General features: G+C 35.4%; 3 protein-coding genes and 1 pseudogene across 3 annotated transcripts; 3 read left to right on the top strand and 1 right to left on the bottom strand.

Moving 5' to 3' along the window:
- Positions 1 to 1,033, bottom strand: LOC104779465 (annotated as a pseudogene).
- On the top strand, positions 6,228 to 8,138 carry LOC104779463 (pentatricopeptide repeat-containing protein At2g01510, mitochondrial-like). The gene has a single exon (XM_019244426.1). The coding sequence runs from the start codon at positions 6,230 to 6,232 to the stop codon at positions 7,982 to 7,984; it is 1,755 nt and encodes a 584-aa protein (XP_019099971.1). The 5' UTR covers positions 6,228 to 6,229; the 3' UTR covers positions 7,985 to 8,138.
- Positions 8,991 to 10,232, top strand: LOC104779462 (CLAVATA3/ESR (CLE)-related protein 16-like). Its single transcript, XM_010503828.2, has one exon. It carries the CDS (start codon positions 9,554 to 9,556, stop codon positions 9,899 to 9,901), a length of 348 nt encoding a protein of 115 aa, XP_010502130.1. The 5' UTR covers positions 8,991 to 9,553; the 3' UTR covers positions 9,902 to 10,232.
- Positions 15,832 to 17,243, top strand: LOC104779461 (WUSCHEL-related homeobox 6-like). Its single transcript, XM_010503827.2, has 4 exons — positions 15,832 to 15,964; positions 16,078 to 16,428; positions 16,596 to 16,660; positions 16,869 to 17,243. The coding sequence occupies exons 1-4, from the start codon at positions 15,874 to 15,876 to the stop codon at positions 17,157 to 17,159; spliced, it is 798 nt and encodes a 265-aa protein (XP_010502129.1). The 5' UTR covers positions 15,832 to 15,873; the 3' UTR covers positions 17,160 to 17,243.

Here is a 19,929-nt window from a genome sequence, read left to right as displayed (position 1 = left end):
AACATAAATGAAACCTCAACCATATTAAGCAACATCAAAGCATGCATATTACAGTAGATGATATGAAACCATACATATGCGACCTGACATGTATTGTATTTAAAACACCATACACAGATACATGATACACACGAACACAAAAGAAGAGGGTGATGATAGATGCATGATGGTTTGAGGTGGACCGAATTCGAAAGGGATTTAATTAGACTTTGAGAACGTGATCGTCCATGTCAGCAGCGAGGCTCTTGACGAACTTCATGTAATTGCTGGGCTCAGGCGTGTCATCGTTTTGCTTCTCCCAGATCATAGTGACCTTACAGATGATATCATCGGGCGACTTTTGAATGAACTGAAAGATGACATCATACACTTTAAGTTGCTCCATCACATGACCTTCCAGTCCTCTGAACGTTACCGCCATGTTCTCATCGTCTATCTCTCTCCTCTCCTTGAACACCTCTGCTTTCCCATCTTCATACATATATATGTACATGTTAATTATAATTTAAATATATTCATAATTTAGTACCACATGCATATGAGATTATGAGATGAGTTTACATATATATGGTCAAACCGTATGATAAATGGATTCTCTGTATACTTGTGCCAAATTGGTACCACTATAAATATATATATATATATATATATATATATNTATATATATATATATTCATTTTCATGTGATTTCATATAGATAATCAAAGAATAATTTGGCAGTATTCTTTACAAAAAAACCCTAGTTTTCAGATTGAGTTATATAATTAAAGTAAGTTACCGCATGTGTAGTTCCAGATCTTGATGGCTCCATGGGAGTCCCATTCGCCGTCGTGGACGGTGACACCTTGGATGAGGTGGCCAATGGCGTCGGGGAAGAGGTGGTTTTCACTCCTCCAGCGCTCGTAGTGTTTCTCCGCTGATCCTTTCAATGGAACCTCCGTCACTTATGTACCCGACGTTGCCATCTCGTGAAGTGGATGTTTTTTCGTTTGTTTGTTTGTTTCTTTGGTGTATGAATACTTTCACTTCTGGTTGCCTTCGTTTATATAGAGAAACGTCGACACGGTTAAAACGTAAAAAACATGCTTTTTTCTCCACTTGACTAAAACTCTTTTTTACCACGCGCTTCTGTGTCGATTTGCATTATTGCAGATTGGATTTTTAGAAAAACAATGGCCATCAGTGGCGGACCTATGCATGGACCATTTAGTGGTAGTTGTGTTGATTCACGGTGAATTGAAGCTCTCTATCTAATCTAACATGGATGGGGCTACTTTATGAATACGACAAGGGGTGTGAATGTTATGTGATACTTTAAAAATATATTATTTTTTCATTATTCTTTATATCTCTATATAACTTGTGTGTGTTCGGGCGCGATTTGGTTTTGATTCGGATTTCATGACTTGATATGAAATCGAACGTTTAATCAAATGATTTGTTTTTTTTTGCTAGTCCAGATTTAAAGACTTATAATAGCAAATTAATTATAAGTTTAAGGAGAACTCAAATCAAACAATTAAGAGACGGATATTACTGGCCAACCGTTTTCCACGCTTCCGCTGTTCCATCGACAAAAAAATCAATAAAAACTATGATCTGAGAAGATAAAAGATTAGACAATGAATTTATTATGATGATGGGGTCGAAACATCCGTTTCTATACTACAACAATCAACACTAGTATAGTATGATCTTGTGGCAAACCAAATCTGAATGGTGGCGTCCTCTTTGTTGTCGATAGTACTCAGCCTATTCCGTACGTTTTTGTCTATTATCTTAATCAATTTTTCCTCTAGCGAAGGTTGGTTGACGTGTCGCCTGTCATTCCTTTCTCGCCAAATGAAGTATAAGGTGGCTTGGAAAGTGTAGCCAATAATGAACCTTGATGCCTTATCAAGGTCTGTACCGCCGATCAGTGCTATGATGTGTCGCCAATCTGCAGTGTACTTGTGCAAAAGCAGACCTCTAGTGAGCTCTTCCCACACCTCCTGTGAAAAAGAGCAATGAAAAAACAGGTGATCTCGTGTTTCCATGAGGCTATTGCATAGTTTGCATCTCGGATCAACATTGAGGTTCCAGTTTTGCATCCTGTCCCCAATAGAAAACTTGTTCTTCATGACCAACCAAGTTATAAAAGCATATTTCGGCGTACAGAAGGGGAACCAAACCGCTCTGTAATTTGCCATTATTGGACGTGCAACTCGGATGAGAGACCAAGTGTCCTTAGTCTTAAAGCTTCTGCTATAGACATTGTTTTTACCTTTCCAAAGAACGACATCTTGTTCTGTAGTTCTTCTCAGTTTGTGTTGTTGTATCTCCTCTTCCACCTGATTGAGTAGAGGTTGTCTATGTCTCCTATGCCTGGATTGAGCCATAACTTTTGCCATAGTACTCGCTGCAGAGACACCAAGAGTGACTGTCCCTCTATCCCCAACCTTGTCATGTAGACAACCCATAGAACTCCAATTGTCAAACCAAAACAGAGTAGTTTCACCATTCTTAACGTATATCCGATGGAACTGTGCAGCTAAACTCCTGTACTTCAAAATTTTGTTCCATATCCAAGAACCAGAGGGAGAAAAGGATTTCTCCGTCCACAAAGAGCCACTTTTGAGCAGATATTTTTTTACCCAATCAACCCATAGCGAGTCCCGAGCAGATAGAATTCTCTAGATCAGCTTCAACATACTAACTTTATTGGCTTCTACTATAGATCGCATGCCTAGTCCTCCTTCACTTTTAGGTAAGCATACCTCTGTCCAAGCCACCTTTGCTTTATTGGGGTTTAGAGAAGGGTCAGACCACAAGAAAGCAGAACATAACTTGTCTATTTCCTTTATGCAAGCTTCTAGAAGTCAAAAAGCAGAAATCCAAAAGTTTGTTAGGCTAAAAATCACCGAACTTAGCAGTTGTAGCCTGCCAGAAAAAGAAAGCGACCTAGCAGTCCAGGAGCGTATTTGCGATCGAATCCTTTCGAGAAGAGGAAGATAATCAGCTGCAGACATTCGTTTGGGAAGGAGGGGCAACCCGAGATACCGAACCGGTAGTGCACCAGACTCGAAAGGAAACTGTTGCAGAATCTCTGCCTTTGTATCGGGAGAAATACCTGCCATGAACAAGGTTGATTTCTCAAGACTAATCTGTAACCATGAGTGATGAGCAAAGTCGTCAAAAACCTCCAGTACCCCTTCCACTGATCGCTTATTCCCAGCAGTAAAGACCATTAAATCATCCGCAAAACTCAGATGAGTGAGGTTTAGCTTGTGACATTTTGGATGGAAGTCAAACTGCTTGTTTTGAGCGGCTTTGTCAAGCTTGCGAGACAACACATTCATGCAAATGACGAACAAATAAGGGCTCAGCGAGCAACCTTGTCTGAGACCTCTCTTGCTTCCAAAATAACCTACAAGTTCTCCATTAACTTGAACAGAAAAACAGGCAGAGGTGATACATCTTTCAATCGAGAGGATAAATTGGTCAGGAAAATCAATAGCTCTTAGGAACCCCCACTGCACTGAGTCAAAAGCTTTGGAGATATCTATTTTCATGGCACAACGAGGGGAAATGGATTCCTTATGGTAATCTTTGACAAGCTCTATGGCTAGAAGCACATTCTCCATTAACAATCTGTCTTTGATAAAGGCTTATTGAGTGGAGGAAATGACCTTGTCTCCATTAACAATCTGTCTCCATTAACAATCTGTCTTTGTAGCAAGAATCTTGGAAATGACCTTGTACAAAACATTGCAGCAAGAAATTGGCATGTAATCCTTCATAATCTTGGCCTCGGTTTTCTTAGGTATGAGAGCTAAAATAGTGGAGTTAACACCCTTAGGGAGAAAGCCTGTCCTGAAGAAAGATTGAACTACTACAGCAAAATCATCCCCCACTATGGTCCAGGACTCTTTAAAAAACTCCAAAGTGAATCCATCAGGACCTGGAGACTTGTTAGTGCGCATAGCAAACAGAACCTTCTTAATTTCCTCCTTAGTAACCTCCTTTGCAAGCATAGACTTATCAGAAGAGTCACATTTAAAGCACAATATGTATGCCAACTCCTCAGTGGTCCATTCGACATAATCTGCAGGTGAAAACTTGAGGAAGTCTTGAAAATATCTCACCGCTTCCTCCTTGATGTCGTATGACCACATTTGTGTAACATACAAACAACTCAAATACTATAAATGTTGCATTGCTAGACAAAAAACACAAAAAGACCACAAAATGAGATATTTAAATGTTAAAGAAAACAAATACAAAATATATATATATATATATATATATATATATTTCTTTGGATAATAAAACTAACTAGGTAACAATCTGCACATAGTGCGGAATAAATCGATTTAAAGAAAATTATTATAAGTAAAATTATTATTCTAGAACCAATATTTGTTTGTGTCAAACATAATATGTAACTAAAGTTTTTTATTTATTTATTCAAAGCTGTGTTTTTCGTGTAAAAAAAATGTTTTACCCGTGAAATCTTTAAATGTGTAAGAGAAAATATTGATAAAATGTTACTATTTATTGCAACATGTCTTTTGTATGGTTTAAAAATCAAATTCATATCTCTTATATTTTATTTTGTAATCATAACAATTTTGCATGTTTCTTATGTAACCATAACAACATATACTAAATTACTCGGTAGTTTAATTAATTAATTTTATTATATGTTAGTAACAATCGGATTCTAAACTAAAATTTCTGAAGATAATCTAATTTATTGATTTAATATTTCTGATTAGGCTATTTAAATCTTTTAGTTAGTCGGTTTGTTAATATTTTATATAAATAACGGATTATTACCTAAAAAATCCATTATGAAAAAATTAATGAAATTTCAAAATCATCGTATTCGTGTAAGAATACATTTCACCTGTGAATTATGTGAACGTGGTAAAGAAAATATTTATAAAATATTAAAATTTATGGAAATATATATTTTTGTGTGCTTTAAAAATCAAATTTTTATATTTATGGTTAATCGAGTAACTATAACAATTTTTCATAATCTAATAATCATTCATTTTAAATATTATGATTTTTTTGGGTACTAAGTTTATTTATAATGATAAAAGTTATTGTCTCATTCCTTTTTAATAGCACATAGATTAATGTAAAATTAACGTATATTCCTATTTGGTTATCAATATTTCCACTTTTAAAGAATAATCACACTAAATGTTGAGATTAATTAGTTTACATACTTAGATATATATGAATAATCACACATCATGATATCCCCTAATTGTTGTCATTTTTATATTTATTTATGAATATATATAAATCTATATTTATTGGGAATTAAGTTTTCTTTAATGAGTTAGAGATAATTCAAGGGTAATATATTTCTTTTTATAATCAATTATAATAACTATTGAAAACTTGTTATTTAAATTATTATGATAATAATACTAACATAAAAATAACAATTTTTATATGATTTTGTTAATAAGTTATATGTTTTTTATTTTTATTAACTTTATATGTTTTTATAGCATTTTTAGAATATTTTATTTATATTGATTTTAAGAAATAAATATTTTTTATTGATTTCTTAAAAATAATATAACTTTGACTTGTATATTTATAAGTAAATTTTAGTGAAATTTTGACTTAAAATAGTATGTAATTATTTAATTAGTTTTAATATGTGATATTTAAATTTGTGTGAGAATTGATCACATATCTAATTATTATTCAGTTAATTGTTTTTTTATAAATATAATGGCATGTTAATGTAATTAAGTAGAAAGTTTAAGGGTTTTTTTGTTAAATGTGTCTCGAGTTTTCTGGCGACGACAAATCAGGTTTTTCAAGAAAGTGGTTTTCTATTAATATATAGAGATTAAAGAATGGAATAGTCAAAAAAAAAAAAATCATGCTCATGTCAAATGAATAATTTACTAGAAAATTTCATAAATTTTGGGTTTTACACCTCACCTTCTTCAATTAATTTAGACATGGTTGACGGGTAAGTCCTTTAAATGCACACTACCACTTGTTACAGTATCGTGAATCATTTAAGAACAAAAATCCAAAAAAAAAAAAGAAGAAGAAGAAGAGAAAAGATTTATTATATTTTTCTGGCACTGTTGGGCTTACTTTATTGGGCCTTTTCTTGAAGAAATTGGGCTTTAAAAAATTTCAGAGACAGAGGGAACTGCATATTTAAGATGTACTGTATAAAAAAATCAGACGATCACGGCAAGAAGAGATGCTTGCGAAACAAACGCCATTAACAAAACAAATGCTCTCCGAGCTTCTACGAGCAAGTTCTTCAAAATTGAGGCAGCTTAAGAAGATCCATGCGATTATACTGAGGACAGGTTTCTCTGAAAAGAACAGCCTCTTAACCCAGCTGTTAGAGAATCTTGTGCTTATGGGTGACATGTGTTACGCACGCCACCTGTTCGACGAAATGCACAAGCCAAGGATCTTCCTTTGGAACACTCTTTTTAAAGGGTACGTTAAGAACCAGATCCCTTCTGAAACTGTCTTACTTTATAAGAAAATGCGTGATCTTGGTGTCCGTCCTGATGAGTTCACTTACCCGTTTGTGGTGAAGGCGATCTCCCAGCTGGGGGTTTTGCCCTGTGGATCTGCCCTTCATGCCCATGTTGTCAAAAATGGTTTTGAGTGTCTTGGAATCGTTGCAACTGAGTTGGTGATGATGTACATGAAGTTTGGTGAGTTGAGCTCAGCGCAGTTCTTGTTTGAGTCAATGCAAGTCAAAGATTTAGTGGCTTGGAATGCGTTTATTGCTGTTTGTGTTCAGACGGGAAACCCCGCTATAGCTCTTGAGTATTACCACAAGATGTGTGCGGATGGAGTTCAGATTGATTCTTTTACAGTCGTGAGTATGCTCTCTGCTTGTGGTCAGCTAGGCTCTTTAGAGGTCGGAGAAGAAATTTATGATCGCGCGAGAAAAGAAGAGATTGATTGTAACATTATAGTCGAAAATGCTAGGCTTGATATGCACTTGAAGTGTGGTAACACAGAAGCTGCGAGGGTATTATTCGACGAAATGAAACAAAGGAATGTGGTTTCATGGAGCACGATGATCGTAGGATATGCAATGAATGGAGATAGTGGAGGAGCCTTGGCATTGTTCACTCTGATGCAAAACGAGGGACTCAGACCTAACTACGTGACATTTCTCGGGGCCCTCTCTGCTTGTAGCCATGCTGGACTAGTGAACGAAGGAAAAAGGTATTTCAGTCTCATGGTTGGATCGAATGATAAGAGTCTTGAGCCGAGAAAAGAGCATTATGCATGTATGGTTGACCTCTTGGGACGCTCTGGTCTTCTAGGGGAGGCTTATGAATTTATCAAAAAGATGCCAGTGGAACCAGACACCGGTATCTGGGGAGCTTTGTTGGGTGCTTGTGCGGTTCATCGCGATATGATATTGGGGCAGAAAGTGGCAGACGTACTTGTAGAAACAGCTCCTGATATTGGTTCATACCACGTACTACTGTCTAATATCTATGCAGCTGCTGGTAAATGGGATTGTGTTGACAAAGTAAGGAGTAAAATGAGGAAGCTGGGCACCAAAAAGATTGCTGCTTACAGTTCCGTTGAGTTTGATGGTAAAGTTTATTTTTTCAATAGAGGAGACAAATCACATCCGCAATCAAAGGCGATATATGAGAAATTAGATGAAATCTTGAAGAAGATAAGGAACATGGGGTATGTTCCTGAGACGGGATCGGTGTTTCATGATGTGGAAATGGAGGAAAAAGAGTCTTCTCTCAGTCATCACAGTGAGAAGCTCGCTATTGCATTTGGTCTCATTATTGGGAGGGCGGGACATCCTATACGGGTTATGAAGAACTTGAGAACCTGTGATGATTGCCACGTTTTTTCCAAGTTTGTTTCCAGGCTTACTTCGACAGAGATCATCATGAGAGACAAGAACAGGTTTCACCACTTTAGGAATGGTGTTTGCTCTTGCAGAGAGTTCTGGTGACTTCACTTATTGATATTCTGATTATTAAGAGGGATCTGATGAGAAAATATGCATTCACAGATTTGGAATATATCCGATGCTCTGAAATTGATTCAGAAGACGAGTTGATGATGCAAAGCCAAGTTATTGATCCATTAAACTTTGTAGATGGCAACAAATCTTGAAGCTTATTGTTTCATTTTCTGCATCAGTCAGAGAAGCCTGAAACAGAGAGACTCTATTGAATAAGGTAGCTTTATGTCAATCTGTACATAATAATTACTCATCATTAATGCTTGTTTGGGTCTTTAATTTCTCATTAATTATGTAGATCTTTCCCTTCCTAACGTTTTTGCCAATTAATTAATGGGTTTTGTATCTTTCTTAGTATATATTCCAGATCTTGTATTGTAATCTCTAGTGATGTAAAAATTAGCTGAAATTGAACTACTTTCATACCTTTTTGTCAGGAGATTAAGAAGGGTAAAAAAATGTATGAATTCGAATTCAATGTTAATGTCAGTCATGAGATGGCTATTGACACTGATAAAAAAACTGAGTTTGCCTTTGTTTATGGTTTTCAGGCAAGAAATAGAAAAAAGTTCTCGTGAAAGACAGAGAGATAGATGGAGACAAAACAGAGAACAGAGGTTATCTCACTTGTCGTCAAGACATTCGAAGCAAAAAGACTCTGCAACAACGGTGTCTTTTGGGGTTCAAAATTTAGCAAAACTAAGGTAATCCTCCATTAAAAGCACAACTTGCTTTAACTAGTAAAAACACTTTTTACATTAACCATCAATTTGATTTCACCAGTCAAAATACCATTCTCTCTCTTCTCTCTCCTCTCAGAAAACATAAATTCGTTTCTTTTTTCCCGGGGACAACGGCTATTAATACTGAACTGTCCACTGCACCATCTCCAAGCAACATGGCAGTATTGTAATTTTTCGTTTATTAGATAAAAATTTTAAAAGAAAAAGAAATTTAAGAAGAGAGAACAATCAAAGCATTGGAGGAGGAGGTTAGATAAAAATAAAAATAAGTTTCAAAGTTAAAAAAAAATTGAGTATAGTACAGATGTGAGAAGGTTCTCTCCCAGGAATCAAGGGTCAAGATCGTTTGATAAGACCCATAAGATAATGAACAACTGAGAAATTAAAATAAACAACACACAGAAAGCTAATTCCATAAAATAAGAAAAATCTTTCATTTCATCTTTCTCCTCTCTCTACTTCTTCTTTCTTTCTTTCTTTCTCATTATCCAAAGAGACTCAGACAAACTTTTTTGTTACTTAGACTTCACTCAAACCAAAAGAAAGTGTTTTGTCTTTTGGGTTTTATCTTCTTACCACCACTGCTCAAAATTACTCACTTTCTTTTCAAGAAATTATTATTATAATCTACTCAAAACCCATTTTTTTCTCATCAATTTGTCGAATCCAAAACCTGCTCTGCACTTTCAGACACAGACAAAGAGGAAATAAATTTCTGTCACGAGTAAACAGAGAGAGAGAGAGATACAAACTCAGGGTACTCTGTTTTCACAACCTCTTCATGGTCTAAAAAAACTTCTCTTTCAAACCAGCCATGGAGACTAGTATAGGAACCGAGCAAGACAACAGAAGAAGTAGAAGAAGACGACGAAGAAGAGGACTCACAACAACCTCCACAGTGTTCTTTTGGGGAATCTTGATATTTGCTCGTTTTGGTCTGTCTTCCTCAGCTCTATCTCCTGATCAATACCGTCACCAGCCCTACCCATCCGCACCACCGAGAAAGGCTGGTCCTTTCCATGAAACAACGTCGTCGTTTCGAGCTCCAAAAGCCTCATCAGTGTCGTTCACGGGTCCACGTCGAGAAGAAGAGAACAGAGATGACGTTTATAAAGACGACAAGAGATTAGTTCACACAGGTCCAAATCCTCTTCACAACTGAAAAGCTAATGAAACAACACGTGTCTGGTCTCTCTTCGACCTCCAACAAATTGCCTTGAGATTCTCTTCAATCCTTCGCTCTGCTTCGAAACGTATGAAAAAACAAAAAAAAGATCTCTTCAGCTACTTTTTTTTTGTAGTTTTTTTTTTTTGGTTGTTGTTGGTTTAGTAAGTATGAGAATGAGATATGGATCATTATCCTTAGCCTTTGTTTAAGGGCTAAGAGTTAATGATCTTGTTTCTCAGTTGTTGTAACTCTTTTGCTTCAATGGCTTACCATCAAGAAGACCTTCAAGATCCATATGAATTAGTCAAAGTAGTTTTTGTTTTTATTTTAATTAGATTAGTATTTTGGAATTTGTTTTAAAAATATATACTAGAAGAAGGATTTAAAAAAGGGTTGAAGATTCGAATGCATGGATTTCTTCGAAGATCATGTTCTATGCAGAAAAAGAAGGTTGTCTTTTTGTGATAACTGTTTAATTATTGTTATTTAACCCATATAGTATATTTATGTTTTTTTTAGATCGATGTATAATAAAAAAAAAAACAATTGTAGTATATTTTGTATTATTAAAATGTTTAATTTTAGATATATATGAACATGGAAGATGTTGAGTGTTGACTCCTCTTTCGCTCCTGAAAAAAGGAGAACCAAAAACTTGGTATTTGGTAAAACTCACGGCATTATGACTAGTATTTAATTATAATGATGAGCTCATTGTTTTGGAATTGTTTTAGAAGTGAGAATATGAATATGGTAGTAGGCTATAGTTGAAAAATATATAAATATTTGTTGGTGGTACATTAAGCATTCTGGTAACTCTTTTCTTTTTAAACGATCTTGGGTGTAAATTCAGTCGTCTAATCATATATAATACCCTTTTTACAGTCAAAATTGCATGAACAGAACATGAATTTCACACACCGACCTTGGCGGACAGCGTCGGATCTTGGGCATGTCGGGTGGATCTGTGGCGAATCAGTTTTCTGTTTTGTCACTGGTGGTTTGTGGCGGTTGGATGTCGCTGGCGGTTGTCACTGGCGAAACCAGTGCTTTGTGGCTTCAGAGAGCAGTGAGGGCTGAAGCTTTCTTTGACAAGCTTCAGTGGTGGGGTTTAGGTTCTTCTTCAAATCTTACCTCTCATATCAGCCATGGCGGTGTCCTGCAGCAAGGGTGGTGGCGTTTNCTTCAATCCTTCGCTCTGCTTCGAAACGTATGAAAAAACAAAAAAAAGATCTCTTCAGCTACTTTTTTTTTGTAGTTTTTTTTTTTTGGTTGTTGTTGGTTTAGTAAGTATGAGAATGAGATATGGATCATTATCCTTAGCCTTTGTTTAAGGGCTAAGAGTTAATGATCTTGTTTCTCAGTTGTTGTAACTCTTTTGCTTCAATGGCTTACCATCAAGAAGACCTTCAAGATCCATATGAATTAGTCAAAGTAGTTTTTGTTTTTATTTTAATTAGATTAGTATTTTGGAATTTGTTTTAAAAATATATACTAGAAGAAGGATTTAAAAAAGGGTTGAAGATTCGAATGCATGGATTTCTTCGAAGATCATGTTCTATGCAGAAAAAGAAGGTTGTCTTTTTGTGATAACTGTTTAATTATTGTTATTTAACCCATATAGTATATTTATGTTTTTTTTAGATCGATGTATAATAAAAAAAAAAACAATTGTAGTATATTTTGTATTATTAAAATGTTTAATTTTAGATATATATGAACATGGAAGATGTTGAGTGTTGACTCCTCTTTCGCTCCTGAAAAAAGGAGAACCAAAAACTTGGTATTTGGTAAAACTCACGGCATTATGACTAGTATTTAATTATAATGATGAGCTCATTGTTTTGGAATTGTTTTAGAAGTGAGAATATGAATATGGTAGTAGGCTATAGTTGAAAAATATATAAATATTTGTTGGTGGTACATTAAGCATTCTGGTAACTCTTTTCTTTTTAAACGATCTTGGGTGTAAATTCAGTCGTCTAATCATATATAATACCCTTTTTACAGTCAAAATTGCATGAACAGAACATGAATTTCACACACCGACCTTGGCGGACAGCGTCGGATCTTGGGCATGTCGGGTGGATCTGTGGCGAATCAGTTTTCTGTTTTGTCACTGGTGGTTTGTGGCGGTTGGATGTCGCTGGCGGTTGTCACTGGCGAAACCAGTGCTTTGTGGCTTCAGAGAGCAGTGAGGGCTGAATCTTTCTTTGACAAGCTTCAGTGGTGGGGTTTAGGTTCTTCTTCAAATCTTACCTCTCATATCAGCCATGGCGGTGTCCTGCAGCAAGGGTGGTGGCGTTTTTGTTTTTTGTTTTTTTTTCAGTCTGGCCAAGTGGTGAATGTCTCGTAACTGAACGGAAGTGATGTCGTCACTTTGAACTTGCACGGTGAGGTGATGATATGCTAATATATGCTCCAATTTCTAATTTTGATGATTAGCATTCTGGTTTTGTATAGTTAGTTCGGAGAACCATCTATTTCGCCGGTTATTATAGTTTCATGACTCTTCATAACTCTTGGTCGGGTTAGTCGGATGTATTGTCCGTTTTAGGTTTAAGACCGGAACAGAGAAAATTGGAGAGACCAAACTTTTCTGATAATGCGTCTTTGGTGTTGAAGCTATTGAGACAAGTTCTTCACGTCGATCATGAGGATCTCATAGCTGGGTTTTGAGCTGATTTCAGTATTAGTTTAGCCCTCCTTTGTGTTAGTATTTGTNCACACACCGACCTTGGCGGACAGCGTCGGATCTTGGGCATGTCGGGTGGATCTGTGGCGAATCAGTTTTCTGTTTTGTCACTGGTGGTTTGTGGCGGTTGGATGTCGCTGGCGGTTGTCACTGGCGAAACCAGTGCTTTGTGGCTTCAGAGAGCAGTGAGGGCTGAAGCTTTCTTTGACAAGCTTCAGTGGTGGGGTTTAGGTTCTTCTTCAAATCTTACCTCTCATATCAGCCATGGCGGTGTCCTGCAGCAAGGGTGGTGGCGTTTTTGTTTTTTGTTTTTTTTTCAGTCTGGCCAAGTGGTGAATGTCTCGTAACTGAACGGAAGTGATGTCGTCACTTTGAACTTGCACGGTGAGGTGATGATATGCTAATATATGCTCCAATTTCTAATTTTGATGATTAGCATTCTGGTTTTGTATAGTTAGTTCGGAGAACCATCTATTTCGCCGGTTATTATAGTTTCATGACTCTTCATAACTCTTGGTCGGGTTAGTCGGATGTATTGTCCGTTTTAGGTTTAAGACCGGAACAGAGAAAATTGGAGAGACCAAACTTTTCTGATAATGCGTCTTTGGTGTTGAAGCTATTGAGACAAGTTCTTCACGTCGATCATGAGGATCTCATAGCTGGGTTTTGAGCTGATTTCAGTATTAGTTTAGCCCTCCTTTGTGTTAGTATTTGTTTTCGTGTCATTTATGTCAATTTAGGTGGTTTAAGAGATGATTTCACTCCGAGTCGTGGAGTGTTATCTATCTCATTATGGTTAAAAAAAATGCAATGGTTCTTGATTGGGTAGTGTTGGATCCGCCTAGTGTTCCAAGGTTGTGCTTAATCAACTAATACATTTGTTTTGGTCTAAGTCTAGAGAGGTGAATGTAATGTGCTTTTGATTTGATTGTAACTTTGATTTAGTGAATGAAAGTTGATGTTGAGCTTAAAAAAAAAAAGAACATAAATTTAAACATTTTACATCAATATTATCGAAAAGTAGTCCATATAGTATATCGTTGAGACTTGAGAGGTTAAGGTTTCATTGATAAAAAAAGAATGAAAAACTTATGATAAAATCGGCTAAATGATTATTGTGACGTGGGAGAAAGAAACTATTGACAGTAGGCCATTTGATGGTTTAGCTTTAATAATTTTGGTTTCATTTGAATGTGTTTGATGAACTTAATGCATACGGTTCTCTCGATGGGGATGCCTGTCCCCAAGGACCCACAAGGACCTCCTCACCCTCTATAATAAGTTTTCTTTCTTTTTGAGAACTTCTATATTTATATACGTACAAACATAATTAATGCTCATTTGATACTACTTTTACTATTCACTCACGGGTTAATTTTTCTATTTTATTAAGGTTTGTGACTTAAATACAGAATTTTCTAGGACAACCGAATTAAATACCAAATGGTTTAGGCAAAAAATAAACGTTGATCTTCGTCCCTTTTTAAATTTTTTTTTTATATATTTGATCATTATTATGATATGTATTTACATTGTTTAGAAATAAGACATACATGAAAGTCAGAAAGTGTATATATAATTACTAAAATGCAAATTTGGTGCTGAAGATTATGACTCTTTATGTGTAAAATAATTTTAAATTGGGTCCATTTTGGTTAAAGAGGAATATCCTCAGAGAAAGAGAGGTTGTTGCATGTGGAATGTATGTTTGCACAGTGGAGCCATAAATGGTGAGATTTAAGGAGCTCTACTGGATTATTCAACTATCCCATATTCTAAATCTCCATCAATTTTTTTTCTTCTAACAAAAGTTTTGGAAATTTATTCTTGAATTCAATTTTTTTTATGGGTGGGCTGAAAACGAGACATTCGGCTATAATAACTAGGTTCCATCCATTCTACTACCAGTTTGAAGCCCATCCGTTAAACTATAGGATGTCAAACCTTTTTCATGAAATCTTTCCCTAGCTTGCTTTGGCCTAAACCTGATACACTAAACCTAAACCAGCATTGTTAAAAATCAATACTATAATTTACAAAATCACTAATGGATATCTTACTTTAGGTCGTGTGACGTGTGCTGCAGCCTAAACCGAAAGTTATTTTTCTTTCGTTGAGCTTAATTAGAAAAATTACCGGTATAACTCGTTAAACACATTTTTAATTTATAGTATTATTAACTTGTAACTCCCTTCCTTCTGCTTTTGCAGATTATATACATCTTAATACGATTTTGGTTTATCATTTATCCCAAAATAATAAAATAATTTGGGGTTATCTACAAAACACGTACATGACTAAAGGCAAAGTATGGTAGACCCAAAAATGAATCTATTTGTAGAACCATGATCTCTCTTGGCTCTTGCATCACAAGTAAACCTCATCATTCATTTCCACACAGCATTGAAAATACTCAACCATATTACTACTCTCTCCCAAATACCTTTTCCCCCTAGCTATAAACTTGGAGAGGTTCAGAATTCCACAGCAACAACAAAATAACCTTTTTTATATATATATAAAAAAAGCTTTTCTCTTTTACGTATGAGAATTTGGCAGAACTAACAAACAAAAAAACTTAAATTAAATGAGAGTAATCATTCTAACTATAACTCTAATATTCTATGTATTTTCTATAATATTGACAATTCTGCCCCTAATACATAACAAACGGTTAACACATTCTCACTTTTTCACCCTCTTCTCACCTACACCCTTTTTACCATAAGAAGAGAGGTTTCTATTTTAACTAATTTTTATCCGACTGTAAAATGTTTTTGGGTGGACAACATTTTAGAAACCATCATCACCTTTCACTCATTACTATTTTATTTAATTCTATATTATTTTATTTTTCTTTCATATAAACCAAAACTTTCATACATATTTTTTTTAAATAAATTTAAATTTAATTTCAAAAATTCAAATCCTGATATAAAAAAATACTAGATTTTTCGTTAATAAAAATTATGGATTTAAATTAAATTTTAAAACAATAAATATAATCTAAAAATCTAAAAGGGTAAAAGAAAAAAAAACAAATAATCACCACTCCTCGTTTTTTATCATGTGCATGTGTCTTTTATAAGGTCAGTTTTGTCTTTTTGTCAAACAAAATAGTTAGTTACTACATTTCCATGTTTAATATGCTATATATTCTTCATCTGTTTTTTAGATTGGCTATACGGCAAATTCGCCCTTTACATATCCACCTAAACCTTCCCAGAATTAAAAGTGATTAGGGCAAAGTTTGTGTTTCTAGATAGCAAGCATGGGATACGTCTCCGACAACAACCTCGTCAACTATTTCCCCCTCTCTACTAATACTACTACTCAACCTCATCATCTTCTTATCACACACTGTACCAAAACCCCTACTAGCTACCTCCTAATTACTTACATATAGAGACTTAACTCAAAGTCCATGCGTATATCTTCTTTGGTTGTTAATACTTACAAAATTTTTTTGTTTCAGGCGAGATTAACGGCAACGATCACCATCAGCTCGTCCCTGCATCCTCAGGAGAACACGACGACGGTAAAAGTAACATTTCTGTGGCGGCGACGACTTCGAGATGGAATCCAACACCCGAGCAGATCACGACGCTAGAAGAGGTTTACAGGAGCGGAACACGGACGCCGACGACAGAACAGATCCAAAAGATAGCATCCAAGCTCCGTAAATATGGCAGAATCGAAGGGAAGAATGTGTTCTATTGGTTTCAGAATCATAAGGCTAGAGAGAGACAAAAACGACGCCGTCGTGAAGGAGTTGCTACTAACAATGTTCGTGAACCACATCAAGACGTCAAGGATTCATCATCAGGTACTATATAGATTTTTAGGATAAACAGTTTTGATTATTTTTTGGGGGTTAAATTAACGTATATATACAACTAAAGCTAATGTTTGTCTACTTAGAATTTGATGGAAAATTACTTATAAGTCGTTGTGCATGCTAGTTGAGGAGTTATATAACGTGGCAATTAACAGGTGGTTATCGAGTTGATCGGACAAAGAGCTGCTTATCTTTTCCGCAAACAGACCCACAGCCACAGGTATCTTATTAATTTATTTAGGTTTATATATATTAATGTATGTGTGATTATGTGTATATGCAAACAAATAAACACGTTTTAGGCTACCAAAAAGAAAAAAACATAAATGTAATCCCATCTCGGTTAAATATTTATCATTGACTTAAATTTCAAATATATTTGTTAATTATCTTGAGAAGAGTTATATTGTTTTGTAATTTCTGCCCAGCGTGAATTAGTTCCGGCGAGTTACAATAAAGACGACAATGCTAATAATGAAGATTATGGGAGGACAAAAGAATCAGAGAGGGCATCCGAGGGTGGTAAAGACATCACGTGGAGAAATCTTGTTACTTCGTCGTCGGTAACTCAAGAAGAACCAGGAGGAGAAGTTGAAACGAGGGAGATCCGAACTTTAAATCTCTTCCCGGTTCTGGAGAACCAAGAGAAAACCAGCTGGTTTAAAGAGAAGAAGAATGCGAATGCAAACCAAGCGTGTTGCGACTACTGTTTCTACTAAGAGTTCTTGCCTCTGAAGAACTGCAACCAAAACCCATGTGTGAGTAATAAATAAGACTAGAAGGATTTAATGAAGTTTTATTTGTTGTTTTGTCCAAAAATGGTAAGTGATGTGTTCTTCTTAGATGGACGAGAAGAGTCTGAAAGATGGAGACGTTTAGTAAATGTTGGAAGGGTTTGAAGATTATTATTGTTATGACTTATTACCTAAATGTGAAGTTGGACCATGTTAGTAAATGTTGCAACTATCTATCTATATATGTCTTAAAGTGAAAGTGAAACCTTCGATGGTTCCTTGTCTGTGTAAGGAATATATATATTAAATAGATGTTTTCTAACATATTCACATGCTTTCTCATCTTCTTTTCTTCTTACACTGCAATTGATACGGGAATCTCTGAGAGAGACATTCGATGCTGACATTGCACTGTGTTTAGAATTCCTTTAGAATTTTTCAGTGAATTTAGCAAATGTGCGATTAATTATCAAAAGAGTGCGTACCGTTGGGGAAACTAGACTGACATTCGAGTTTTGATGGAATGAAGACAAAAAAGGTCTTTAATGTTTTCCCATTTCTCATTTGTTTTCTGAAATTAATAGAAACAAAAGAATCGACCAATACAATTTAATCATAGAAAATCAAACAAGAGATGCTCCAAAGGTCTTAATCACATAAATGTATATATTAACTTTTGATAATGTCTATAGTTTCCGAGGGTTCTTGTGCAAAATCCTGACTTAATAATAATCTACGAGAAACAGAACATTGATCCACCCATCTTTAGTACCCTTTTAAGATGATGAATGTATAATGGTGTGAAATTTTTTCTTGTTGAGAGAGGATGAAGAACACTTCCTAAAGACAACTACACAAAGCATTTATCATCACTTTGGCCATAACTCTTTAATTGACTCTATTGTTTCTGCACCTAAAAGATCTGTCTCACGTTTTCTTTTTTGCCCTGGTACAATTACAATAGGATAGGGCCATTCCTCCAATCACATTAACATTTCACACAGTTTGGCAAATTTTTAATTAAAAGCTGTATCCAATGGTCACTCTTTCCTCTACATACAAGTCTCAAAATGTTTACGCGTCCTAACTTCTTCTTATGACTTTCGTCAATGTTTAATTACTGTGAATGCAAAGAAACATCAAGTAACCCCTGTCACACTTTATTGACCACTGAGTTTGGTTATCTAAAGACAAAACTACAGAGACCAAAGCAGAAACAAATTGTATTTCAACAAACAAATGACACAAGAAGGCCCTTTTAGCCATGTTCTTATTACTTTCATAGTTCTCACAAGAAATTTGATAAACAGCAACTCCAATGTTTTTCCACGTCTAGCTTGAATCAAGGAAGAACATAGAGAGGCTCCGGCATTAATTCTCTTTGTATCCTAGCATTAGCATATGATTGAATTGTAAACATTCCACGGCCATCAAAGGAGGAAAAGACTTGGTATGAATTGAACAAAGCTTGAATCTTTACTTACCAGTTGTCTTTTGCCCATTTACATCCATCAGATTCTACTACATGTAAGCTATAAGCATGTCTTGACTTCGGGGATAGATTCTCGAAACTGCATACAGAAAGTCCACATTACAAACAGTACACATCATGATTTTTTCAGAGCTCAACAAAATCTAAACTATGAGTAAGCTACATCTTGTATACAAGATGAAATTTACCTTTGATGAATTAGATCACCATGAATGGCAATCAACGAGCCTGCTTTCATTTCAATAGGCACAAAATCTTTCTGCTCGTAAGATGGGGATGGCTGATCAAAGGTTACACCATTTCCCCCCCGGATAAACCTTCTAACTAGACCATCTGAAACGAAGCAGCGTAAGAAAAAAGAATGTCTAGGTAAGCGAAAGAACACGTATAAAGAGAGGTGAAAAAAACCCACTCTTGTGAGATCCAGGAATAGCCCAAAGACAACCATTAACTTTTGTAGAATCTTCTAAAGCAATCCAGAGACCAGTACAACTCTGTGGATCCGTGTACACAAAAGAATTATCTTGGTGCGGCACAACTTCGCCTCCAATTCCAGGTTGCTAGTAAAATCAATTGTCCAAATCATAAGATTGCATAGTGAAAAAATTTCCACAAAGTACGAAACAGAAGCTAAAAAACTCAATGTTTCAAAAGAGGTAAGAATACTATCTAGAACATTTGCATATTATATGAGAATCACAGTTCCTAATTCTTAACAGCAATCAACATACAGTGTGAACACATCGATTTACAGCAGTCAGACAATTCCATTGATCAAAGTTTTAAAAGATACAAAAAAAGAAACAAAAAAAAAAAAAAGTTTAGATGTACCTTGAAAATGTACATAGACTGCATGACTACTGGTCTCTTGTAACCTAAGGATGATACCAAACTTGAAAAATTTGACGAATATGTGAATTCCTTATACAATGGGTCAAGCTCGTGCAGTGCTGCAAAAACAACAAAAAAATTCAGCATATGTGAGCCATTCTTTCTCTACGCAGCACGAAAGGAAAAGTAATAAAGCGAAAAGATGAGATACCATGTCCAACTTTGTTAATAGAAAGCTCTTTGGGTTGCTTCAATAACCCATCATCACCAAAAGCTTTTTCTGAGATAAAAAAACACAAGACAAGACTATTTTAGCTTATAGATGGATTATTATAACAAAAAAAAAAAACTAAACGATCAATTAAGGATATCCTCCTAGAAAATTGCATCCTATCCTAACCAAGTTATATTACAAAGATCGGAAAAAAAAAA

The sequence above is a fragment of the Camelina sativa genome, chromosome 4, assembly GCF_000633955.1.
Source record: "Camelina sativa cultivar DH55 chromosome 4, Cs, whole genome shotgun sequence".
Taxonomy (NCBI): domain Eukaryota; kingdom Viridiplantae; phylum Streptophyta; class Magnoliopsida; order Brassicales; family Brassicaceae; genus Camelina; species Camelina sativa.
This window is presented reverse-complemented; position numbering and strand designations above follow the sequence as displayed.

Bases quoted from the DNA above. Each gene is read 5' to 3' on its own strand.
- LOC104779463 (XM_019244426.1), top strand. From the start codon at position 6,230: ATGCTTGCGAAACAAACGCCATTAACAAAACAAATGCTCTCCGAGCTT.
- LOC104779462 (XM_010503828.2), top strand. From the start codon at position 9,554: ATGGAGACTAGTATAGGAACCGAGCAAGACAACAGAAGAAGTAGAAGA.
- LOC104779461 (XM_010503827.2), top strand. From the start codon at position 15,874: ATGGGATACGTCTCCGACAACAACCTCGTCAACTATTTCCCCCTCTCT. The intron at 15,965-16,077 runs GTACCAAAACCC...TTTTTGTTTCAG, and splicing joins TCATCTTCTTATCACACACT to GCGAGATTAACGGCAACGAT. The intron at 16,429-16,595 runs GTACTATATAGA...GGCAATTAACAG, and splicing joins CGTCAAGGATTCATCATCAG to GTGGTTATCGAGTTGATCGG.